This window comes from Suillus subalutaceus (assembly GCF_016647625.1).
Source record: "Suillus subalutaceus strain FC151 chromosome Unknown DFJ58scaffold_44, whole genome shotgun sequence".
Taxonomy (NCBI): Eukaryota; Fungi; Basidiomycota; class Agaricomycetes; order Boletales; family Suillaceae; genus Suillus; species Suillus subalutaceus.
In genome coordinates, this window is record NW_024540293.1 from 28,065 (window position 1) to 54,241 (window position 26,177).

Below are 26,177 nucleotides of genomic sequence, written 5' to 3' on the forward strand. Positions count from 1 at the left end.
GTAATTAAACAGATAGTTTGATAATGTTAGCTGCTTTACTTTGATCAAAGAGATTTCTCTTAGTATTATATAAGCCATAGACTGAGCTAGGTCTAAAATGTAAGACCCTGAGATAACAGCTACAATATATCATTTACTAAATAGCACATATAGAGATATAAGCTTGACATATATATTTGTTCTGCTTGACAAGCAATACTGACATATATAGTCTACAATCACTGTAAGGGACATCCAGTAGCCAGTGGTGGCATTTCATGGATGGCTTATAATTCTGAACTCAGGAAAGATTATTATACATGTCATAACATCACAAATGACAATAGCTTTTATCATAGACATCAAAATTGTATTCACAAGTATCTGAGCTCCTATCATTAACTTTGCAGATTATAAATACTACCTGTTATTATTAGTGTGTATGGCACCACTTACACTCATACTGAAGTGGCCTAGAATACATTCCAGTGTCCATCAAGAGCTATTAACTCTTCTGGTGAGAGAAGGGAAGATCATTAATGAAAAACACCAAGTCAATTCCTCAGATAATGTCTAGTTATTATAATTAATTACAAGTGATTAATGAACAGTTCAGGTGCCAGAAATCTTAATAAGAGGCAGTAAGCAACAAGGTGTAATTATATATATTGATATGACTAAGTAATTTTATATGTTTTTATATGTTTATAGATAGTAGGCATAGTAGCATAAGAGGGGTAGGACTTCAAGGACAAGAAAAAAAGGAAGGTAACTGGAGCAAATAGCATAACTTAGAGGGTTTGAGACTTTGAGTCCTGTAGCATCATCTAAAAGTGAGATTAAGTAAAGAATAAAAGTTTCAAATCTCTCTTAGGCTTCTCTTTACATATTTTAAATTTTATTATTAAAACTTTAAAGTTCTTTTTTGATCTTTGCAGGTTTAATTCAACTTTTGTCAAGTGTTTTACCTTATTTGATTCTCTAAGTTGATTGAAATATTGCTATTTTCATTGTATTCTCAATGATAGCAATAGGAATTCATATGCTACATAGACAAGTTGAATTGTGCAAAGTTCCTAAAATGTAGGTTGAGTATACAACAACTATTATGAAGTAAGAACCTATGACATTCATGAACAGCATGAAGAAAAATACAGATTCTGTGGCCTTCTTATGGAAACTGAGAAGGTGGCACTGAGCTATTTAATGCAAACAGTCTTGAAGGAAGATTACTTGTTTGACCAGATGTCAAAGGGTGGGAAGATGTGTTTAATGTAGATAGAATTACACAAGGACAGAGTCTGGAGCTACTATGGGCATTTTGTTTGATTAAGAGACAATGCACCACAAAGTTGCATACTGATAAAGTCTGTTAGAGCTAATGTTATCATGGCTTTCCTATGGTTTGACTGATGGCTTTAGTTGAGACTTGGATACTAATTACAGTTATTCTCACAGCTGGATAGTTGCAAGCTGTAGCTTTGAAACAGATATGCAGCAGCTTACTATCACATGGACTATGGTCAGCACCAGCATACAGAATGCCATTGTTGATGTTATTATTCATATTACTGTTTCACACATACAACCTTATGGATCATCAGTGCCCTTTTAGTCTAATAAGCATCTACCTTCACTCACTCCTGTACTTGAAGATCCTTAACCAATTATCTATAGACATTAGTAGTATTTGTAGTGAGTATAATTAGTGGAAGGGTTATGAACACTAGACAAGAAGAGTAATTATGCCTTTTGTGAGTCCATTGTACAGTAGGAATACAGTAGGGAAAAACACATCTCAGTATCTTAACAAAACTGAGATGCAAGGCTCTTTGTGCTTAAACCTTTATAGTAGCTAATATTGAGATAGGAAAATTTCACTAGCATAGGAATAAACAGAATCAATATTGAGAGCTTGGTTGACATCACAGTCATCACTCACTGTCTTTCTAGGATGTAAAACACAATAAAATCACCAAGTTTCACTATCCTACTATAGTCAATAGTTTAGACAAATACTGATGGTTAATAATGTGGTTATTTGTGGGGGTACAAAAGTTGGGTTCTCATAAGCAAATTTACCAATGACTAAAAAAGGTAGAGATATTAAGAAACCTCAGAAACAGTATCTGTTAATCAGCTTGATGTACTTAGGATATTCAGGAAAGATGGTGCAATAGTATGCAAAATATAGAAGATTATGTAAGTTATGACAGTTAGCAGTGAGTCAGACCAATATCTCTTGGATCCTTCTTATTCTCACAATCTGATAGGGGAGATCAAAAGATATAATCAAATCAATTAAATATGTGACTTTGAAATCAACCCTTCTACTGCTTAGGCACTTATGTTGAGTATGACACAGGATCAGAACAAAATATGTTACTGTAAAGTAGGCTTAAAGTAGGCCAAGTCCTTAATATTGTTGACTAAAGTATAGATCCTGTTTGTTATCCTCAATCATTAAAATACATGAATTCTCCCTACAGAATTGATCTTCTGTGTCATAAAAAGAATGAAGTAAAACTACACTAGATAACCAGTAGCTATATACTAGCTAGAGTAAATTAATATGGCTCAGGTAGCCTCAGATAGTCAGTACATTATGGGAAACAGTACTAAAAGAGTGGAGAAGTGAACTAATATTCACTCAGATATTCACACAAATATTAAGGGGTGAGAAGCTTTTGAGAGATACACAATTTCTCTCACTTTCTCTAAAAAGGGATTTTATTGCTCAGAGGGAAACTAGGCCCCTTTATATACTACTTTACATGTAGCTATGCAACTATGAAATATGGAAAAATAACTTATTATGACTCATCTGTATTATTGTCCAGATATTCACTTAGTGGTTACTGCTATTTTGAAACTGTCCAAAAGATATGACTAATCATTTAAGTAAAATGTAGATTACTCATTGCTCAGATGTTAACTGCATGAATGCCAAGATGAGATGTTAATGTGAATTGACATCTTCCTCTTGGTTTAGGGTATATGGTCACAGAGGGAGAATATTGAGCTCACTTGGCCTCAGCTACAGAGAGTAAAGAGGTCAGTTGACTTGTCTTTATTTTTAGTAGTACACTGAATATGTTGGAAGAGATTAACTTATAGCAACCATTGTGCAGTCAATGCAGCAAACACAAACCAAAGCAACCTTGGAGCTACAGGGGTGGGCACTATAGCTTGTGCTTGCCATGGATGTTTTGTTCCCCACTGCATAGTAGACTTTTGGAAGGGCAAACAGTGAGTTTTCTTTCATTTACTACTGATCAATTTGGACTGACTTGATGACAAAATTACTTCAAGCCACATGGATATAGATTATTTGGTATGCAATGCTATTAAGCATGCTGCCAACAGAATTGATGACTTCCTAGTAATTTATGATGCGGATTGCCAGTGGAGTCTTCACTTTGCAAAATGTGTCAGCAATTGCACTGGTTTGATGATACCCAAATTGTGGCTGCAGTGGGAAAATTTCATCTCAGTACTCATAAGCTTGCTTGTTTTGCTAGATACAGCCTGAACTTCATTGTAGGAGCTGGACAAGTCGATGGGGAAATTCTGGAGACACTATGGGCTCCCTTTAACAAGATCTCTCCAATAGCACATTCCATGAGCCAAGCCCACCTTTAAGAAATTCTAGATGATTTCATATGGAACTTGAATTGGAAAACATCATTGGTATTGGTGAGTGTTTATATTTGGAATCAATTGCATATTGGTTGAATGCTGTATGCAGTTAAGACACTCTTACAAAAGTACAAACATGCCAAAAAGGGCATTGATGACACTAAGGTGCCATTTGAAAAGCTTACATGTGCTTTGGAAGTCAGCAAAGTCTTATCATGGGAGAAAGATGAGAAGCAGGCTATGGACCAATGCAGAGAGCATCTTGATATATACCAGCTAAAAATAGATAAAGGTAGTGATTCAGAAGTTCCTCTGGCTTCTATATGCTATACATTCTGATGCAGTGATTGGAAGCCCTGACAATGGCTGAAATTTGGCTAACATTGACCAAAACAGAATATGTCAATACTGGCAAATTAGGATCAATATCTTGGCTCATCAGTGGTATCAATTTGTAAGATGCATAGTACATCAATACATCACTTTCACATTCAGGGCATATCTCAATTCAGCTCAAGGGACACATTGAGGGTAGATATTCAGCAGCTTTCCTGAGATGCATCTGCTTCTCAAAAGGCAGTGGTTGAAGAAAAGCAACAAAAAGTAGTAGCACAGATCTCAAAATTTCATGAAACAGTTGATGCCATGTCAGATGGCATTGAAGTTGATGCAGGTGTGGAGCATGTGGATGACATCATATTTTGTGCTGCAGATATGGAGGAGTAAGGCAATAAAGCTGCAGATCTTGAAGTTGCCAAGGAAGAGACTGGTGAGGAAGTTGCTGCAGAAGGAATGTGTATTTGGATGCCATCCTCAATTCATCACCAAGATGCTTTAGCCCTTGACCTAGGTGCTTTGCAAGCCAAGGAACTGCAATTATGGCAGGGTCAGGCAAATGATTTCTGGGAAAAGTTATGGCAAGCTCTGGATCACAAAGCAATAATTTACTATTGGCACTTTCAAAGCACAGATTCCATGTGGGTGGACACCATGTCAAAGCAAGAGGCTCATTGTTGTTGAATCAAAATATATAAGTGTGTCTGAAGCTATCAGAGGACAAGGAATGCACTCTAGAGACTAGAAGTAGATGATGATACCCTCAGGAATGTTTATTAAGAAATTCAGCCACCCAACTTAGTGTAAACAAGGAAATCACCAAGAAGAATAGATGTGGGCAGGTATCTGACTGACTGGCTTTGTTTTGGAGGGTCAATAACAGTCATGACTCTCATGAAGACATATGGATGGATGAATGTGAGTTATGCTTAATATTCATATTTTCTCCCATGACAAGTATTAGTTTACAGAGTAAATTGGTTCATCAGAAAAAATCTGGTGCTATATCTCTAGCACTTATTGTTACACAGTTTACATAGCATGAGCTAATATTAGATAACCACTCATAGCCTTCATAGCACCCATACCATATGGTTTAGAATATGTAATACATACAGTATGTGGTGAGGGTAAGATATCATAGCATTATGTGGCTGTGAGATGATAATGTATAGAAATTATAGCTCATAGTTGAAGGGTACATAGTGCATGCATAATATCAAGGGAAATTTGTATATTAATGGTATTCAAAGTAAAAATATTAAGGTTCTGAAACACTGTCAAATTCTTTCAGCACTCTACGGAACATCGGCAGACTTCCAGTGGAGTCTGAATTTGAAGTTGGTCCATGCGTACACCATGCCTGCTATACACCCTTGAGTACGACATTCAGAGCGACTCAAGATCCAAGTGCAAAAGCTCACCAATTCACCGATAACTATCCAAATGCAGCCTGCATGCGGGTACTAGGGGAAGGGGCGCGGCTAATCATGGTACAAGGGGACGTGGGACGGCTGATTGGACTTCTACACTTGTAACATACCTACGCAATCATCCTGCTGACCGTCGAGTACTTTTTATGAAGGAAAGAAATCTCAGCCTAATGATGACGGCCCTCCTTCTGGGAGTGACAAGGGCAAGATCTACGCAGTAATCGCCAAACATATATTCCAGAAGGATGAGATGTATAAGTCCATGTATGCTGAGGATCAGGCAAAGTTCACGCAGGCCGTGGGCAACCATCTCACTTAGTATGTTTTTCATATACTTCCTCCCCCCTTTGTACATATACACTGAATGCTACATTTAGTCTCAAGGGGAAATATAAGACTAATCATACGCGCTTCAAGCAGACAGGGGCTGGAATCAATCCAGAGGATCCTGGCGCTGCAGTCAATCTGCTAGGTATGTTTTTTAAATAACAATTGGGCGAAACTAAATTAGTTGTAGCACAAGTTTTAAATGACTTCCCGTGGTATGAGGATCTTGATGAAATCTGGAGGGATAACCCTGCGTATGCTGCCAAAACCTTCTTGTCTGCTCCTGGTACAGACCGTGCAGGGGACCTTAAGGCCCTCACCCAACCAACAAGCAAAGGAAAAGAAAAAGCCCCCCCCTCCTGATCCTGACGGTTACATCGAAGATTCGATGGCCGTCATTGACAATGCTCCCAACACTTGTGATGTTGAAGATGAGCGTGTTGACAGTGCTGCCAATCCTTCGTGCAGCGTCAAAACTAACCTACCCTATGATACCACGGAACCTGTCATCAACGACGACTTCACCATGGGTGAGGAGCCCGATTATGATGGATTCAAGGAGTAGCTGGACACCATGCAGGAGGATCAGGCAGAAGTAGAGCGTGAAGAAGGACTTACGATCCAGCCATCCCTCTCTAACAAACGCCCGCTCTCCTCCCCCTCACCGCCCCCTACACACACTCATAATCGCTCGTCTCACGGTACATTCAAAAACCACGCCGATTGTGCAATGGGCCGTGGACCCATCCACTCACCGAAACCACCATCATCCATTGCATCGTCTTCCATGAGGACAACGGCATGCACACACTCTACATCATTGGGGCTTTTGTCGCCGACTTCCTCCTCACACCAACCAAGCACCATGCTCAAAGATAGCGGTGCAAAAAAATCTCACCTTGGGAAGAACGTTGGGTCGGAGGTCGACGGTGTCTGTGGGCAAGTCAAGATGCTAACCAACAATATGTCATATGTATATACCGTGAAGGCAGCAGCGTCGGAATACAAGATCGCCAAGGTCAATGCTCTCCGTCAGGGACATGAGCTCGACTTCCAACGTGAGAAAGCTGAGATCGAACGCACCAAGGCCATCGTCGTACATCAGCGCTGTCAAGAGTCCAAGACTCTTGACCTTCAAGTTCTCAAAGCTCAGGCTAAGGTTCATGCTGAGAGAAAAGCCGCCCTTCAGCTCGAAATTGAGCTTATCAAATTGAAGGGAGGTGCTGATTAGGGTAAGCCTTCGTTATTGTCGTCCTTCAACATTATTGATTTATCTGACTCTGTTGTACTAGTGGTTTGTTGTTCACTTGCATCTCATGTCTCGCATCTTGTGTCTCGTGTCTCGCATCTCGTGTCTCGCGTCTCATGTCTTGCATCTCGTGTCTCGCGTCTCATGTATCGTGCTCGCATATCATTCTTGTATGTTTTACAACTCATTGTACATATGTTTACATGCTTCCTGAGCCTATATGTTGTTACATGCTTGCTCCTATGTTTTCTACCTATTGCCAATACATTTGCCTTGTCAGTTCAACAAATAGTCCATCAACTTTGCATGAACTTGGTGGCCAGGAGTACCTTGATATGAGGTATCTCCAGGACCCACCCCATCTACATCATGGCCTATGTCCACTGCAGGTACATGGGCTTGAAGGGCTGACTCTTCAGTTGTGCTCTTGATCCCACGGTGCTCTTCAAACCAAATCACCATGTTGTGAAGGATGAGGCAGCACTGGACCCAGTAAGAAATATACATAAGGTGTTTGTCATGCTGCAATGGGTGTCGAAGTTCTCGAAGAGACTGAAAGCGGTTTTTAAGAGCAGCAAATGCATGCTCCACCTGGACACGAACCTAAATCACCAAAAATAAATGGACACAAGGAAAAATAAAATAACACACTTACTTTGGAAAGGGCAGTGTTAAATGCCTTCTGGTCACTGGTTAAAGCCCCATTGACAGGCTTCTTGAAAGGGGGGATGCACCATGGCTCTAATGGGTAGTCACTATCTGCCCAGATCCAATGGTGATCTCCAAGAAGTGTTGCATGATGATGGTAAATATGAGTAGATCGGAATGCATATGCATCATGTGCACTGCCAGTGTGACCGATAGCATAATCTGCTATAGCAAGATTGTGGATCATAATAACCGCCTAAAAGAATTTAAATTAGAGAAAGAGCTGTAAAATAAAATAAAATAAAATAAAATACCTGGCAGTTGAGGGAGTACTGAGACTTCCTACTATAAAAAGTCTCACCATAGAGACCTGGCTTGTCACAAAGGTTTATCAATGATCCATCAGCAGCTAGGATACCATTCCACCACTCTGGGCAAGTATGGTCCTGAACATACTTCCGGGAATGACCAGCATCATCAGAGTTGAGAGTAGGAAAGAATATGAATTTGTCATGCTTTGCAAGCAGGGCAATCATGACACGATTGGTGCAGTTGGTGACTGACCCAATGCTAACACCTGCCCGCTGGCAGACATCCTCATTTGAGATTGCATTGCCATAGTGGCCAGCACGGTTAAGAAATATGGCAAGTTGGATGGCAACGGGAAGTTGGGGATTGTTGGATTGATTATGGAAAATAGGATCATCAATGATCTCATCGAGTATATTGTCAAATATTTCTGGAGAAACACATAACTTCTTCTGGAATAGCTGGGGGCGATGAGAAGTGAAGTGATCAAGTAGCTGGATCTGTGGAGCTCACATAGGGGGCTCATCAGGTCGGTGAAGGACGTGGGCCATCTCTACCTCATCCCGAAGAGTAGAAAGTGAGCCAAGAAGGTGAGCAAATTGCTCATGGATCATGATTGAGTTGACGCTTGAGTTGCCAGAATGTTCTGAAGCATTGGACATAGGGGACATGGGGGACATGGGGGACATGGGGGACATAGGGGACATGGGGGACATAGGGGACATAGGGGATGAAGGGGATGGGGTCCTAATATCAGACATAGCTGAGTCTGAACTACCATCATCTTGTGTGGCATGTTCAACCCATGCCATAGCCACATCTAAGCTAGCAGAATCTATCTGGTTGAGGAGTGCTTGACATTGTGACTGGTGAGGCATTGGGGGTGGTATCTTATCTCTCCGATCAATGACTCAAACCGATCTACGCGAGATTTAATCGGAGTTTAAATCTGATGTGGCACGCACTTCTGTCATCCTCGCTGTACCAAGTAGTGATCTCAACATCTCAAGGTATGTGCTGCCCCTCACCTAGGCATATGCATGGGTTTATCAAGTTCTGCGGTCGAAGCGCCTTGGTATTTTTTTTTTATCACTGCTTGCTATTATTTGACCATCTTGTGATATTTCCAGCCGCACCCGGTGACCCACTTGCAATACCCTCCATCTTCTTTGACACAACACCTGTCTCCAAGTCCCAAAAATCCAGCATCGTCTCTGCACGGAGACGCCAAGTCCTGTTCGGTTCGAAAACAGTTATTTCGGGTACCTTGGTAAGTGGTTATAGGATTCAAGGCCACAAGATTGATGTCTGAAGTTTCCTACCCCCAACTAGCTCTCCCCCAGCCGTAAACTACCATGCTGGTGGGTCATCGTTGCTGGGCGCAGCTGGCCAGTCATCGTTTCACGATTGCAGTCGTGCAACAGAGCCTGTACTCCCACTAGGTGGGCTCAGTAGTATCATCTGAGAACGCGGTTGGGGAGGCGGTAGCCCCCTGACGAGAACTTCGCAGGTCCGAAACCGCTACCATCCCCACCATCCTAGTGTCCCTCTTACCCTAACTAACAGACCTCTATCCTAGGAGACGGGTGCAGCAGGTGCTAAGGACATGGTCTGCCTCGCGACACTCTGCTGGACGCTCTAGCTTGGGCTTCACTTTTCCAAGCCAGTCACTATTGAAGCGTCTTGTCGTGCAATCCCATGATCATCCATCGTTTATTGGGGGAAAACTGCGACTGATGATAAGCCGTCTTCCTGACCTTTAAACACCTGCAGGGGTGTAGTGATTGGAATGAGCTTTGACATTTTACTGGAGGTTGATGGCGTTGGGCACGGTCGAGGTGAACCTTGGAGGGATTGTACATTTTACCGTTGTTTGCTAGCTCGAAATACATGCTTTTTTTGTATGTGCGTGCATCTAACCCTAACCCTACATCAGAACTTCGAGAATTTGAAGTGTTTGAACCGCCAAGTATTTTGAACAGAGTTTAAAATAAAGCTTTTCAAGCGGTTCTCAGAGCCTTTTCAAACCAGCTTTCAGAGCGGTTCTGAATCGTTTCAGAACCATTTCAGAGTGTTTCAAATTTTGCTTTGAATACCATTATTATTGTAATAGCAGCTAATAACAAATATATAGGAGCCTGATAGCATTGAGTAACAGCATTATAATCCTCTATAGCCACAAGTCGGTGATCAATCGTGAATTGTAGATGTTGGTGATAACATTATATTGCTACAGTGGATCCTGACAGGACAATGGTGGCTATGTAACTGTGAGTTACATAGTGTAATGTAGCTATTGGTGATAACATTATATTGCTATAGTGAATCCTCACATTCCTATGGCAGCTATGTAGGTACAAAAGATTGCTATACAGTGATAATAAAGGGGGGGGGTTGTTATGAGGCTATAACAGCTATATATGATATAAAGTGCACTATAGAAACCCTAATTTTTTCAGAAGTTGAAAGCTAAGGCAAGATAGCAAAGGTGGGAGAAGGAGTTGAATTTAGTTGGACATGAGATGGAGTGAACAGTGGGCTGGTTTAGATATAAGAAGGAAGCTAGACTGGTGACCAGCCTGTCTATGAGGCAAGCTGTTGATAGATGGACTGGTAAAACTGGGCTTGAATTTGGATCAAGAGCAGATTGTTAGAGTAACATGACAAATAAGTTTGTTTAGGAATATCAGAACCACATGACCTTTTGCTAACTCATTGCTAAGTCTTGTTGTCATCTGTGATCAATGTCAACAGTTGAGTGCACTAGGTTGCCAGCTGCTGGGCAGCTTTGTTTGTCCACTACTTCATGTATATATTTATTACTTTCTGCTACTGCTATCACTTGCTCATTGTGCTATAACTCTAGTCACAGCTTGCAATCAGGATGTGAGGTTCTTCAAGGATTCTGGATGCTGACTTCAATTGTTCTGTGGACTCTAGTTTTGTCAATATCACAACAGATGATCTACTGGATGTCTCTTCTATTTCTGCAGCCCCTTTCCCACAACTCTCATCACATGAATGCATCAAGTCTGCTGTCAAAATTCTCCATGATGACCACATATCAATCATAGACTTCATGCTCATGATCCTCAACCCTTCGGAACTCGATTTTGCCTACAATTGCAACTGGATTTACAACTGTTCTAAGCAGGAGAAGGAAAGTGTCAATAGGCAGGGCAAAAGGGGGAAACTTGAGCAGATGTTCAACAGCTTATTTGCAGACTTGTGAATGTGGAAGATGTCTAATTAACATAGATAGCTGCTCATGTGAAACAATGAGATGCAAGAATTTTCTGATGTGAAAGTCCTAGTTTTTTGCTTCTCATAAGTCTCAAAACACTGCAAAGATGCACGGACAAGTATTGATAATTACTTCCCAAAGAGATGGATCATCTGGGGTGTCCTCATTGATGGATAGCATAGTAATGCCATACTTCATACACTCATGAACCTGCTACAGTCTGTATAATTCTGTGTGCAGATTCAATGATTAGTGGCCTTACCTGGGTGGTCTGGAGGCATTTGAGAGGTAAAACAGTCATGCTCACAGTGCCAGGACAAAGTAGAATAGGAATAATGATGCACAGAGTCTTCCTACTGCCTGTCCCTGCAGTTATCAAGCTATCTCAACCATTTAAAGTTGCAAGAACTGATTTGAGTTGAAATTGGCATGGAATGATGGTTGTTGCTGTGAGCACATACACAATCAAGCATGCTCATAATGCATCCGCTGTCATGCATGGTATGTGACTCGTTCCATGACATATACACAGCAGGAGTGATAAGGAAGGTATAATACACCAGACTGTATTCTATCACCAAGTTACCCCATCATTTTCCCCTCATTCAGTAGCTAGTATTTTCACTTTCGATCTTCACTTCTATTTTTTTTCCATGTATTTCTATTTTGTTCCATGGGATTCTATCTCTTTCCATTTTTCTAGGCATATTTTATGCACTAGTGAAGAGCTCAGTGATTGTCAAGAACAATACTATTAGCAAAGCACCTAGCGAAGAGCTAAGTGTACATCAGTGAGTGTAGATACAAGATGCAAAATATGAGCATACACACCTCAGTGATTGTCAAGAACAATACTGAGGTGGTGACAAGAACGCGACGATGTAAAGTACAGAACAGAATTGCTTAGGTAATGAACCGGAGGATCGACGTGTGGTGAAGTTCATATGGTGCAAGAAGTTAAGAAGTAAGTGGCACACTGTCTTGCTACTTAAGGGTCTTATATGGAACACATATATAGTGACAACACAACTATACAGGGATAAGACTACTTGCCAGTCCTTAAGTACATGGTCTCCAACTTTTCTAGTTTTCGTGGTAGATAATGTGTGAGTTCTTGGGAGGATTTACTGACGTGTCCTCTTCTTGTCTTTCTCGTGGTTTCAGTGATACGAAGTTTCTCAGTGTTATATAGTCAACCTCTAGTTTAAATAGTATATAACTAGTAGAAATTAGGGCTCGGTGAATAATTCACGGTCAATTTTTAACATTTGTTAGTAACATGGGGCACCCCGGAGCCATTGTTAACACAGGTTACTAACAAATTCTAACATCGGTGTTACTAACTAGTTAAAAAACCCATTGTTAACAATGTTAACAACAAAAACACGGTTAACAACTGTTAAAAATGCCGTCCGTGAGTCTAATAATTCCAATCTGCATCTCCGTCGTCAGTCATTGTAGCAGCCCGTGAAGACAACACCGAATCCAACGATAGGTCAATGGAGACTGTGGAAACTGGGTCAGTAGAGACCATATCCTTCAATGCCTTCGAGTTGATGTCGATATCAGGATGAATCTCGAAGGCAACATCTTGAGCAGGCTGGCGTGCATCCATCTCTGATTCCAATGGCTCGTCATCAGCTTCATCTTCATTATCCGAATCTGCCAGTCCGTCAACATCCAGTATCGACTCGTCATCCGCACTGCCAGTTTGGACAGCACATAGCACACTGTCTTCGATGTTTTGAAACTTGATGACCGGACGATATTTACCCTCTCAGACAAGATTTAGATATATCTAGACTCATTCCATGGTGTTGGCTGGTGCTGAATGCTGCTGCATTTAAATATAATTATTAACAATTGTTAACATGCTAAATGTGCATCTGACTTTTCCCGGTGTTATTAACCGGTTAATAACTGATGTTAAAAATTGATGTTAGTAACATCTGTATTTCTCACCGAGCCCTAGTAGAAATGTCTTATATCTTACTTCAAGGCAACCTATTTGGCCTGCACTTTCAGAATCTTACTGGGTCTCACACGGTTTGAGAGAAGAGTGGAAAGTGGGAAGTCTGATTACTAGGTGCAAGATGGGCTCCTTTTATACCTTTTTGGGGCCCCCCTTACTAAGCATGACTCATCACAGCATTAGTAAGTCACTGGCTTACTAACCATGCCATTTGGCAGTGCTGAATCAGCTGCTTATCAATCTAATATACATAAATAGTAAATACTATTACAAAGCATGATAAATCATGACAAAGCATGACAAAGCATGACAAAGCCTGACAAATCCTTACAAATCAGCCTATTGCCAGTCACATGACATGCTTACAAACATATCTGATGGCTCACTGAAGGATCTGTGGCTGAAAGAAATGGAAACAGACAGAAACAAATGGAAACTGCATGACAAATCATGAAGGATCCTTACAAATCAGCATATTGCCAGTCACATGACACACTAAGTAACATATTTGTGGCTCACTGAGTAAATTGATGGCTGAATAAGCCTTAGAAAAAGAAAGAGAAAGAAACTGATGGAAACTAACAAACTGAAAATATAAGTACAAGTAAATATGTCATCAAAATGAAACCAAGCCTGTAATACAATGAAGTATACCTTAGTATACTCTTCCTGTGATTACTTCCTGTCTACGTATGTCATGGTATGGTTCCCATACCATGCATGACAACGCATGGATCGAAGGTGCAAGATAAGGATAGCGCAAGAATGGTAATGCTGATGCTAACATATTTAACTATCAGACTTCCTCTCCAGCCACAAAGCATGTTTGTAAGCTTTTCATGTGACTGGTTAATAATCTGATTTGTAAGGATTCAACTTGACTCATCATGTTTTTTTGTCATGATTCATCAAGATTTGTAAGACTTGCAAGTGTGTTTATAATCCACTTAGTAAGAAGGCTGATTCAGCTCACTCAAAATATTGGTTTGTAAGCATGTTCTTACTAATCCATGTGATGACTCATGTCTTTTATTCATCTTTCTTTGTAAGATTACAATGTATTAATAAGCTAGTTAGTAAATAAGCTGACTCAACACACCAAAAGGATTTATTTGTAAGAATGTTCTTACCAATCCATGTGCTGAATCATGCTTAGTAAGATAGCCTCCAAAAATGTATAAAAGGAGCCCATTTTGCCACTGTGAATCTAGACTTCCCACTTTAAAACCCTGTTCTCAAATCAAGTGAGATTACCTAAGAAATAAAGTGCAGGCAAAACTAGTACCTTGAAGTAAGACTAAGAAATATCTATCTGAGTTATATACTACCATTACAATATAACAAACTAATGTACTAAGCTTAAACTAAACTTCACCTATACATGTAACCTTTCTCTTTTACAGGAAGGGAGATATAAGCTAAGAGAACTACTTCACACTGGGGCAAACTTTATCATTACAAAGGCCTCAAAGCAAAACTACAGAGAGAAAACAAGAAGGGGACATTTTTAAGTAAACCCTCCCAAGAACTCACATGTTATCTACCACAAAAACTAGAAATGTTGTAGACCGTGTACTTAAGGACTGGCAAGAAGTCTTATCCTGTATAGTTGTGTTGTCACTATATACGTGTTGTACATAAAACCCTTAAGTAAGAGGACATCAGTCCATGTGTCAGCATATACATGTCATCCAGCACTGGCTGTACACATTGTGACCACAGCCCAGTCAGCCCAACTTGGGCCACCAGTCAGCTCCACCCTGTGTCTAGCCAGTGGCAATGTACATGGATTGGCTGCAGCTGGCTGGTACACATTCTACAACCATTTTTCACATCCAGGGTACCAGTTCTACATAGGGTCATGACTGAAGTATGTGAGAATGAAAAATATAGCACTAGTGAAGATGCTTGTTAGTGATGTACATAGTACAAACATACATACATAAATGAATGTGGGATGACCATGCACACAAACACTGTTGGAATCCTCTTGTAGCATTAGGGGAGCTCACAGTAGGTCACTTCTTCTGCTTCTGCTTTTGCTTCTGCATCCATCATAAACCATTATTATCACATATACAGCAAAATAAATAGAAATTAAATCATATATACCATTTCTGGTCATCCACTCAGAGCACTAGCATCTACTTTATACTCTCACATGACTAGATTGAAGACACAGAATCTACCTGACATTCCATGGAATGAGAACAAGCACTTGTGCGTATGGAAAGTCATTGCAGAAATCAGCGCAAAAGGCAAATTATAAAGTCTTGTTCAGTAAAAAAGATCAGCATGAGGTGAGTCTGAGCACATCTGCGCCACTAGTACTAATTCATGAAATCACCAAAACACATCTGGCGAGACAAAGGCCAGTGTCCATAAGTGTATTGGCGCTGTTATACTGCCAGAGTGCTACAAGATCAATCTGACAGCAACTGGCGACCATATCAAGGCATAGACTGCCAGATTTAAGGGCAGGAGGACCAGAATTCAGGTAGCAAGCTTGTTGTATGGCTAGTATATGATTTATATCAATATTAAGCTGTTGTGCAAGGTCCTCAAGTGTCTGTAAAGGTTGAAAGAGTGCTCAAATGATCACATAAAACTTTAAAAGATATAAGATTCTAAGTATTGCTGATGCTAGCGAGCTGTGAGCCATGTGTAGTACTGTAGAGATATGCACTTAGCTTGATCACACTGTCACATGTCCAATGAATCGAAGCTATTTTGTGTGACTGTCACACAAAGTTGAAATCATCGAAGGTAAATTGTAACATATGGTAAAACATTTAAAAAAAATGCGTAGATTATGGTCAATGTTTCCAAACAAATTTGTACTGAGTATTTGCCATGCATCTGTGCTTTCCACAATCAAAAATCTCTTCATCACCTTTGGTAGCAGAAGCTGTGAGCTCTTGCTCATAACTTTCTGCCTTGTTGCAAGCCAGCAGATTGCCAGAATCATCGGTACCATAGCCATGAGGGACTGACCCTCCTAATGTCATGTGAATTAGAACAGCATCAATAGGTCCATCACAAGGGTCAAGCTCAATGTCTGCAGCATGCACAAATGGTGGCTCGACCTCATCTAGTTTGACCTTCAAAACTATTTTGAGGTGTTACAGGTCACAGCAGTCTTCAAATCTTTGAAGCTAAGGTTCAGTTGGTCACACCTAAATGATGTCAAAGCTAAGTGTGTATCTCTACAGTATGCCCAATGCATATCGAGAGTTAACTGCTTACATAACACACTGCTAACCCTTCTCTCTCACATGTCAGCTGATGCAGAAGCAGAAGTGACCTACTGTGAGCTCCCCTATTAAATAGATTAGTGTTAACCTCCACCAGCATGCAAACTAGGTAATGCATACCATAGACTGTAATTATCCAAGTCAGTTCAGGGTTTGGAACGGTTCAGGAACCAAAGTCAAACCATTTGCCCAATGCCAGAACCGAGAACCATACTGTGGTCCAGTTCTGGCTGACACCTGGACCGTGGGCCGAACCACAGGGGAACCGGACCAAAAGTCCGGTTCAAATCATGGTTCAGGACCGGACCACGGCAGCACTAGCTAATTGGGACCAAGCTGTAGAGCTTGCACGCTGTGCAGCGCAAAGTGGTGCTTTTACTGATACAGCCTCAGGTGCAAATGAAAACCGCTCAGAAAAGTTTAAAAGCATCTATACAGTTATAGTACCTCTAGTGTCCTGATGTCCATCATGTAGCTAATGGAAGCCACGTTTCCAACCTGTGCAATGATATCACGATCTGATGCGATCCTCTTGAATCCTCCGTCGCGCTGCCGTGCTAGTAAAAATGCACCAAAAGGTTGTCCAAGGCGAACAATCAATCGCAATGCTCGTGAGTAAGAAGAATCCGAATAAATCGGCTCAGCTTGTGCAGGGAGCGAATCGTGTGACGGAGGTTCGGGTACGGACCAATCTTCCATGCTCTGTGTATCGTCTGCAAGGTCATGCAACTCAAGGAGATCACGACTCCATGGACGAACAAGCAAGATTGTCTGCCAGGCGGGGCGGCGGCCTTGCTGGTGAGAACGGGATCAACTTGTCTTCCGTGGTGACCTGCAGGTCGTGAAGCCCGTCTGATTTGAGTTCGTATATGTATGTGTCCTGGTCTCGACCTGGCCTCCGCCTGGCTTCTGTGACTGGGAACACGATGCAAGGCAGATACAACCGGCGGTGCGCGAAACGGGGAGCGCTCAGGTAGTCAAGTGTCTGATACAATTTCGAAGCAGACTCTGGAGCCACAATACCTTGCAACGAGGAGACCGATGTCTGAATCTCTTCTTTGGACAGAGACGAAAGCTTGCATGGTGGAGCTTCATATGAAGTGATGTCGGCTGGTAGACAGCTATTGAACTCTGACGACTTTCCGACCCAGTCCAGGGCCGTAATATCACCTGACTGAGCTACGATTTCCTGCAGGAGCCGCCCCAGTGCGTTCTGCTTCTTCTCGCCATAATCAACACGTAGGCGGACGCCAAAGATGCCGAATAACGAGTATGCAATGTCTTCTTGCAACGTGGTAATACGTGTCGACGCCCACTGAAGTTTCTCTCGGGCATCTCTCATCCCGGGACGGAAGGCCACGACGGCCCGTCGATCAATGCCTGTCGCGTACTCCAACTCCTGCATGATCGCGACAGAGTACTTGTGGTTGGGAGTGCGATCATTGAGATAAAGAGTCCAATCCTTCTGATAGAATAGAATGACGTTGGGGGCGAGAAATTCTTGGACCGTCCATCCGCGTGTGTTCCATGCACTCTTTGCCAGTGCGCCAGACTTTGACGAAGGCGGGACATCCGAGAGGTATACGATTGTGAGCGTGGAGTGGTGATACCAGAGGAACATGGACTTGACTGATGCTTGGAGCTCAACATCGATGTTCTTGTCAATACAACATGTATCGCTCCATGCCCAGGCGATACCCCAAATCACGAGCAGTTTTGCAGAAGGACTGCAACTTCGTGATGCCGCCAACCGGATCAAACTCGTAGATGACCTTGCCTTGGATATCCTGCAGTAGCGGTTCCTTCCCTTCTCCACCTGTGTGATAACATGACATATTGGAAGTATGTCATCACCACTTCCTCGATGCGCTTCATTTGGATATCACGATGCATGATTGTTGATGACACAAGCTCCTTGTACTCTATGCTCGATTTGAAGGTGCTTATCTGCGCCTCTCGATTGCATAAGAGACCGGTGGTGGTGTCGAGTACACGCAGTGGAGCATTGTCGAGTTGAGCATCAATGACCTTTCGAATAGCACAGTCCGCTTTGGATGGACTGAGATACTGCTGGCGCAACTCTGCAGAAACCTTTAAAGCCTGTTGACGTATGAGTTCTTTGGGGCTTACTTCGTGTCTCAGCGTCAGGAGCATTATCTAATTTTGAGAGCATTATTCGGAAGGCCTGTATCGCTTCATCGTAGCGTTGTGCACCATGAAGCGCTGCGTGCTTCAAATTGTATCCAAGATAAAATTGGGGGTTGAGTTCGGTGACCTATGTGTCACCACAATAAGTATAGGTTAACAACGATAAATGCCACCGCACATTGTGCGCATCGAGAAGTGCTTCCGTCCATAGCATTTTTCCCAACCTTGCCTTGCTGCGCTTTACAAAGACGGCATCAGATGCAGAACTCAGGTCAATCACTGCCGAGTAGAGGTCAATAGCCCTGTCATAATCGCTTGCATCGAGGGCGGTATCTCTCGTTGGTAAGAAAGAGCGCGCTGCATTCTTCCGTAAAAGCTGAGTGAAATGCGGGTGAGGATTGTAGCTTGCGCAACATTGCGAACTCCAGACTTGCCGTTGGACCATTCAAGGCAGCTGGCCTTCGTTGTTTCGTCGATAATGTCCATCATGTATCGGTATGATTTCACGGCATCTTGAAGTTTACCTGCCCGAAGGAGTGCATCACACACCGTTTCTGGTGTGCCTTTTGCCACAAGGAACTTCAAGTCCCAGCCAAAGAGCTGGACAAGACACTCAGTTATGAAAAATATAATGTATGCATCATATTAACGCACTGCGACTAAGTCCTCGTATAATTCATGAATGAATTTCGATGAGAAAGCGCCAGAGTTGATAGCGACAGTGAAGTGGTCGGCGGCTTCGTTGTGACGTGCGCCATCCAATGCTTTGATTCCTAGTTGAACGCGTAAATATGCCTAATGTGCGAGGTTGCAAAGATCAGCGTTTGATGACCAAACGTGAATGATACTTACTTGCACGACACTACACGCGAGAATGTCGGCATTCGGACAACCGGCAGTGAGTTCTTTGAGGAGAAGGTTTGCCTCGTCATGTGATCTGCATTGAAGAGGGTAATGGCCTGAAAATAATGTGATGAAAGCGGAGAGTATGCGAGGCAAACTGTAACATACCTTGATCAAGAGCAGGAAATGAAATGGTTTTCTGATCTCATTAGTGTACAGGGATGCAACATCAATGCTGCCCTCGCATCCCGCATATGGCCTGTTCCGCGGAGGGCGATGCCCTTGGAGATATAGCCTGTCAATGAGGGCTGAATGCTGATGGACTTTGTCATCATCGAGTTAGCCTTTTGTAAGAGGGCCGTGATGGGTCAGTGAATCTCACCTTGATTGCGGTCCTGAAGGGCACGGTCCCAGTCATGTTTTCGAGCATACGAATGAACGATGTGCGTAGGAATATGGTTGTTAGCATCTGTGTTGATATCTTGCGTGAGTAGTTCTTCTGCGGTAGATAAGTCTCCATCTATGCATGCATCGCGGGGTGTCGTGATGGCTAGAACCTGCACGGAACATGCTCAAATTGTTGTTCCTGAGTCGAGGACGGAAACATACCTTTGGATGAATACCCCGAGGTACTGCCCACTCTGAGATCATCTTACCGTCTCCGCTGAGGATATGCTTGCCGTCCATGGAGAAAGTGACGCAATGTCATCAAGGATGAGTGCTTGAAGATGGCAATTGTTCGCCGATCTGAGAGCCGCCAGAGACGAACATGATGGTCATCAGATGCGGAGGCGACGAGTGTGCCAGCAGGATTAACGGCGATGGTATGGATATAACTATCGTGGCCCGTCCAAGGATCACCGGCCTGCTGCCAGGTTGTTGTATCCCATTCGCGTATGGTAGAATCGTCAGAATCGCCGCCTGTGAGAAGGCGTGTGCCATTGGGCGTCCATGTAAGTGACTTGTTCCAAGATGTGTGACTCTTGAAGGATTGGACCCATTTCCTTGTGCCTGGATTATAATTCGGATATTGTTGGATGTTGCAATGGCAAGAACTCCTCCTGACGGCGAATACCGTACGCAGAAGACATGTTCACCACACTTAATTGGATCTCCTTGTTGCTCCCAGGTTATGGTGTTCCACAGTTTTAATCGGTTGTGTCCCATGAACCAGTGACCAGCACTGTTCCATCAGGAGAAAAATCCAACGAGGTTGATATAACGGGAGTGGGCTTTGATTGTTGGGTGAGTGGTTCCCCATTTCTTCTCCGTGCCAGGCGATGACCTCTCCGTCTCTATCACCGCTTGCTATCAATTTCCCATCTTGTGATACAGCCAATGCCCGCACCCCACTGCGATGCCCTTCCATCTTCTTCAACACAACACCTGTCTTCAAGTCCCACAGACGAAGCGTCTTATCGTCCGAGCCTGTTACCATTCGTCTTTTGATCGGGAATACTGCAATTGCATTTACGCCTTTTTCATGGCCTTCTAATTCTCGCAGGGGTGTGGTGATTGGGAATGAGCTTCAACATTTTACTGAGGTTAATGGCGTTTGGGCGCGGTTCGAGGTGGATTTTGGAGAGATTGTATCTTTCTTTGAGCTGCAGAGGTGCGTGTATTGTGCGTTTTCACTGCGTTAACCAGCCTCGTTTTCACAGACGCCCCGAACACGGCGGCCTCCACACCTCTATCACCGATACGGCAAGTCCCTATTACGCTGCCCTTGACAATATTACTCTCCTAGCGCCTCAGGGCATACATATATTCTCTTTAAAGCTTCTAGAATATATTCCAATCAAGCAGTCGGTGCTTCCCAGCGCTCGAATCTGACTATCTATCCTGCACGACCGAATGAATATCGTTCTTTTTCGTGTCTAGTAGCTACTCCAGCACATCACCATGACACTCCTTCGAACACGTGCACATAACGTTACTTCTTCATTCCGCTGACTCCCAAGATTCGTGTGTGCACCAGATGCCAACCGAATTTCGTGGTACAGGCTCGGAATCTTCTCACCATCGCCACACCGCCAATGCCCGCACCCCACTGCAATGGCCTTCCATCTTTATCAACACAACACCTGTCTTCAAGTCCCCACGACCGAAGCGCCTTGTCATACGAGCTTGTCACCACACATCGTCTATCGGGAAAAACTGTGGCTGCGGCTATGCCGCTCTGATAATTTTCAAAAGCTCGAAGGAGTGCGGTGCTTGGAAGGAGCTTCGACATCTTACTAGATATCAATGGTGCTAAGCACGGTCGAGATGCACTTTAGAGGGGATTGTGGGGTATCTTTCTCTAGGCTTGCAGAGGTGCGTGTAATGTGCGTTTCTATGCTGCTTCACTCCATTGACCTGCCTTGTGTTTCCATAGATACCCTAGTAGGACATGAACCCTGTTCACCTCTACTGTCGTCTGACCATCACATTGTAAAAATATCGCATCGTTCATCGTGTTTTCGTCAACGCACACATTGTTCTTGTCAATTTGTTCATGCATGTGCGTCACAATGGCAATCCGTCAATAGCTCAATTACTTCGCATTCACGTGTCGTTCGGTGTTGCAGAGTTACTCTACAAAGCTCCACTTCTCTCGCAACATTCTGTAATATCACGAAGTCTCGTGTTTGGGTGAGTTTTGAAACTACTAACACCCCAAAGTTAAAATGTTTTGGGAATTACAGGCAACTTCGTTTTCTCCCTCCTGCCACGGACTCCTTCCTCCGCTGATTGAACGAGTCTACGAGTGTTGTGAATTCAGGTATACACATTACTGCTGCTCTTCTTAAACAGCACTGACTTATAGTCTCTGCAGGCTTGTGATGAGCTTAACACTACTAGCTGGTAAGCGCAGGTTCTGAGCTTCACCGTTATTTTACAATCATTCATGTTCACCAGGAGCGGGAAGAGTGCTAGGCAAGAGCATCAACATCAGCACTACTGACAGCGCTCTGCATTAGATTGATATTGTCGACAGTATGCTTTGCCTCGCAATCCTCTTCCATCTTCAGTTTACTCGCCTTCCTCGCTCCTGTTCTATGCCTTTTTTTGCCGCTGGATGCTCCCCCGTTCTGTCATATCGCACACACCCCTCGCCTTCAAGTTCCTCATTACTTCATTATGTCCGCTGTCGTGTCGCTTACCTGCTGTCGTGTTCGCATTACTGTCGCTAATGTCTCATCGTGTTTTCTGGTCGTGGTTTGTACCACCATGCACTTCGCGGCCTGGTTGGGCTCAAGTTGTGGCTTTCGGCCGGCTTGGACTCACGGCCTGAGCTCAAAATCTTATGAGCCTAAGCCGGACCGGATCATCACTAGCTGAAATGATTAAAGGCTTGCTCTAGCAACGTGTATGAGTCTACGCAGCATCGCTCGAGCATTGTAATGTGGCGATCAACGGAGAACGTGAAATTTCATGGTCATAACGCGCATCCTGGAAGCCGTACGTCGACGGCAACACTAAGAGAAGGAACGATAACGTGGAAGAGCGTATGATTGACAAGCGGTAAGAGTAAGATGAGATCCAAATACAGGTAGGTCAAGCTATGTGCACGGTGTCCAATAGGTGAGACGCGTCATCGAAGGTGTTGCGTCATAGTGGGCCGCGTCTGATAGGCTGGGCGGCGTAAGCGTCGGGCTTACATTGAAACACTCGGTTCAAGCTACAACGTTACAAACCAGACTGTAAGTTGGTTCATTTACTGTGCACGATGGGGTGGAACACCCAGAGAAGATGATCCAGGAAGTGATCGTTATTGCAGGTAGTGCTGTAAGAGTGGAATTAAGAGTAATTGCGCTCATCGGGCAAAGTCAGCCGGTGATTGGCTCGCAGATTCACTGGCAATGGAAGAGAACGGAGGGACAAGCGTGGCTAATAGTAACACGACTTAAGATTCTTGTGGGCCGAATTTCACTGGTTTGGAATGGGCGATGCCAATTAATCATTCATGACTCATTGTTTCTGCATGTCACTATCTAGTGCAAGCCTGCCTCGTTAAAAGAGCACAACGCACGAGTCTACTAATCTAAAATGATTCTGTCTTTCTCATCCCACTGCAGGTGTTGGTTAGAGAAGGTCGGGAGGAAGTTGTTGTTGTGGAGAAGCCGCCCGTCTATCATGATAGCTACCACAGGCAGTGGTAGTGGTGAGATAGACCCCCGACAACCAGTAAGTCCATAATCAATGGATCATAGTACCCTGTGACAACGTACTTCCTCATGCGACTTCTAATGCAGCCTACTCGACTTTACGGGATTCGTATCCAAGGAGTCGCCTCATCCAATAGCACACGGCAGTTTCGGAGATGTGTGGAAATGCACCTACACCGCATCCGACCGTCGAAGCCTGGAGGCAAGCATGCTACACGTATGGCTGTCCAGCAATCTGAATCCATGACAGGTAGCAGTCAAATCCATCAGGATCGATGTCGTAATGGACGATTCCAGGGCCAGACTTACTGAAGTACGTTATTGGCTTCCCCTTTGCATGTAATACGCTTGCTCAAACCATGGCTTCGCAGAGACTCTTGGCTGATTTTCATGCAAGGAACCAACTGCATCACGAAAATCTTTTGTCTCCGCTCGGTTTCAGTCACGAATTTGGGCTACTTCCAGCGATAGTTTACCCCTGGATGCACAACGGCTCGCTCACCATATATCTTGAACGCCATTCCACAGAATTGACCAAAGAACAAAAGCTCCGGATCGTGAGTTGTTTCTCAGAAGCACTCGTACATCATGGTATTCATTGGAACCTTAGTTGCGGCAAGTCGGTGCAGCCATCAGCTACCGTATGTGAAATCTTCCATAGTTTGTGAAAACAATAACAATAAGTAACGCCATTGCAGTGCACTCGAAGGGCATTGTTCACGGTAATCTTACTGCCGTACGTACTAGTTGTCTGATACTCGCCTTCTAGCTCTGATCTGGAACGGCAGAACAACATTCTGATAGATTCGGATCACAATGCCCACGTGGCATATGATGGAATCTTGCCTTGGGCTGTGCCAAAGCTCTACGGGGAGCCCGAGGACGAAAAGTCATTGACTCCACAACCAGCCAGCGATATTCATTCCTTAGAATGCATCACACATCAGGTTCGAGGCCTTCACTATTAGTTGCGTTGGTTTACGACTAAGATCCGGTAGGTCATGAATGCATGATAGGTCAACCACCCTATACAGATGTGCGAAGCGATCATCAAGACACTGTCCTGGAGAAGCCTATAAGACCATCGAGTGTGCACGACGACGCAGACTCTTTCTGGGATTTCATCGAGAAATGCTAGAGTGATGCAGGACGTCGCCCCTCTGCCGTTGATGTTATGAGCTTTCTAGGATCGGATCATGTCACTGCGCTAGTTAAATAATCAGAGAACTGATCGACTGTATTTTATTTACGTATACAAGGACTCCTGGCTCTGCGACAACATATTGTGTTCATAGTAGCAACTTGGGAATATAATACTAGCATCGTCTCTGCAAATAGACCACGTGTCTCAGTACTCCACATTGATATCAGCTGCGTTGGCGCCAGATTGTGTACTGACAGTTTCCCTCTCCCAAATTCTTAATTGACTCCACTGGCAGGATCGTTATCAGGGAACAAGGTATTTTGTATAGAAGCCGTTATTACTCTGAATCTGTAAGGACTTGGAAGTACATACTCGTGCAAATATTGTTGTGCACGCATCGTATGGTCCGGAGGCTAATTTTAGCATGGCCCATCGGGACCAAATGACGAGTGCTGTGGGAGGACCTTGATACAGCAAATGTAAGCAGGATCTGCTAAATGGTGGAGGACAATGTCAACTGCAAACATTCCAATATTGCACATTCATAAACTGGCCATAGGCCACACACACGACACCGATCGCTCTTGCTCGACACGGACCTGATAACAAATATATGTGACGATCAATGTATTGAACTTTGGAATGACTCCAGTGAAATGCATCGGATCTATAAACTGTACGGTTACATGATAGCACACCTTTGATCTTCTTTATCCTCTGCGATCGTCCCCTAACGGACCCTAGTAATTCAGGCTAGCGAGGTATGATCCAAGACCGGTAACTAATATGCCTACGTCTTGAGCTGTCTGAGGAAAAGCGTACGTAACGACGAGGATAGCTTGTTTCGTTTGCGCTAGTACAGCACCATCGGCCTGATGACTGTGAGCATGCATCACAAAAAGACATCGTGAAGACCCACTTGTTTCTTGCCCTGAACCACAATAAGATTGGGATCATCTCCGTAGTTATCCGACGATAGGAAGAAATATTTCTGATCAGCGACACGGAAGCCAGAGGCCTGAACTGCAGCTTTGTTCGTGAACGCAGCAGTGATCGCCTTCTGCTCTTCTGGTGAGATCTACGTAAGATCCCGTCAGAGTTGCACAGACATTACTACTGTCGATAAGTTACCTTGATCCCTGAGGATTTAGCCCATATACCTCCAGCTTTTCCCAAGATGGCGGCCTGAGTCACCCTCCCGGTGCCGACGAGGTTGGTGTCTACGTATGCTGTAGATGCATGAGACTAAGAGCTTGCCTGGCGATGCAGCTCAGACTTACCTTGCCAGGACATATTATGAGGGACTGAAATCGAAACAGCGGAAAGGGTCACGAATTGAAACTGAAAGACAAGAAAGAGTCTGGCGTGGTACGGAGATCGCCATGATATCGGCGTTGGAAAGCAGGCCGCATCAAAGTACAGGCGGAGCTTACCTAATAATAAGCAAGTGGACCACCGGCCCGCAACGGACAACTTACCTAAATTATCATGTACAGCCTTT

General features: G+C 43.5%; 4 protein-coding genes across 4 annotated transcripts; 3 read left to right on the plus strand and 1 right to left on the minus strand.

Annotated features, from left to right (window-relative positions):
- Positions 1 to 3,106: 3,106 nt before the first annotated feature.
- On the plus strand, positions 3,107 to 3,439 carry DFJ58DRAFT_618925 (uncharacterized protein; the record flags this gene model as incomplete). Its single annotated transcript, XM_041381006.1, has 2 exons — positions 3,107 to 3,228; positions 3,292 to 3,439. Coding segments are annotated over 2 exons (270 nt in total), but the record flags the coding sequence as incomplete, so codon positions are not given.
- Positions 3,440 to 3,641: 202 nt separating this feature from the next.
- DFJ58DRAFT_727166 (uncharacterized protein) lies at positions 3,642 to 6,945 on the plus strand (the record flags this gene model as incomplete). Its single annotated transcript, XM_041385444.1, has 7 exons — positions 3,642 to 3,675; positions 3,728 to 3,910; positions 5,540 to 5,705; positions 5,765 to 5,859; positions 5,905 to 6,000; positions 6,047 to 6,244; positions 6,308 to 6,945. 7 exons carry the CDS (start codon positions 3,642 to 3,644, stop codon positions 6,943 to 6,945), a joined length of 1,410 nt encoding a protein of 469 aa, XP_041244544.1.
- A 16,340-nt stretch (positions 6,946 to 23,285) lies between these two features.
- On the plus strand, positions 23,286 to 24,924 carry DFJ58DRAFT_784579 (kinase-like domain-containing protein). Its single transcript, XM_041389981.1, has 7 exons — positions 23,286 to 23,551; positions 23,651 to 23,734; positions 23,783 to 23,845; positions 23,904 to 24,123; positions 24,231 to 24,268; positions 24,321 to 24,479; positions 24,531 to 24,924. The coding sequence occupies exons 1-7, from the start codon at positions 23,414 to 23,416 to the stop codon at positions 24,543 to 24,545; spliced, it is 717 nt and encodes a 238-aa protein (XP_041244545.1). The 5' UTR covers positions 23,286 to 23,413; the 3' UTR covers positions 24,546 to 24,924.
- Positions 24,925 to 25,286: 362 nt separating this feature from the next.
- On the minus strand, positions 25,287 to 26,133 carry DFJ58DRAFT_745265 (profilin). Its single transcript, XM_041387378.1, has 4 exons — positions 25,957 to 26,133; positions 25,808 to 25,905; positions 25,596 to 25,754; positions 25,287 to 25,548 (listed from the first exon to the last, which is right to left on the minus strand). Exons 1-4 carry the CDS (start codon positions 25,967 to 25,969, stop codon positions 25,417 to 25,419), a joined length of 402 nt encoding a protein of 133 aa, XP_041244546.1. The 5' UTR covers positions 25,970 to 26,133; the 3' UTR covers positions 25,287 to 25,416.
- Positions 26,134 to 26,177: the final 44 nt, after the last annotated feature.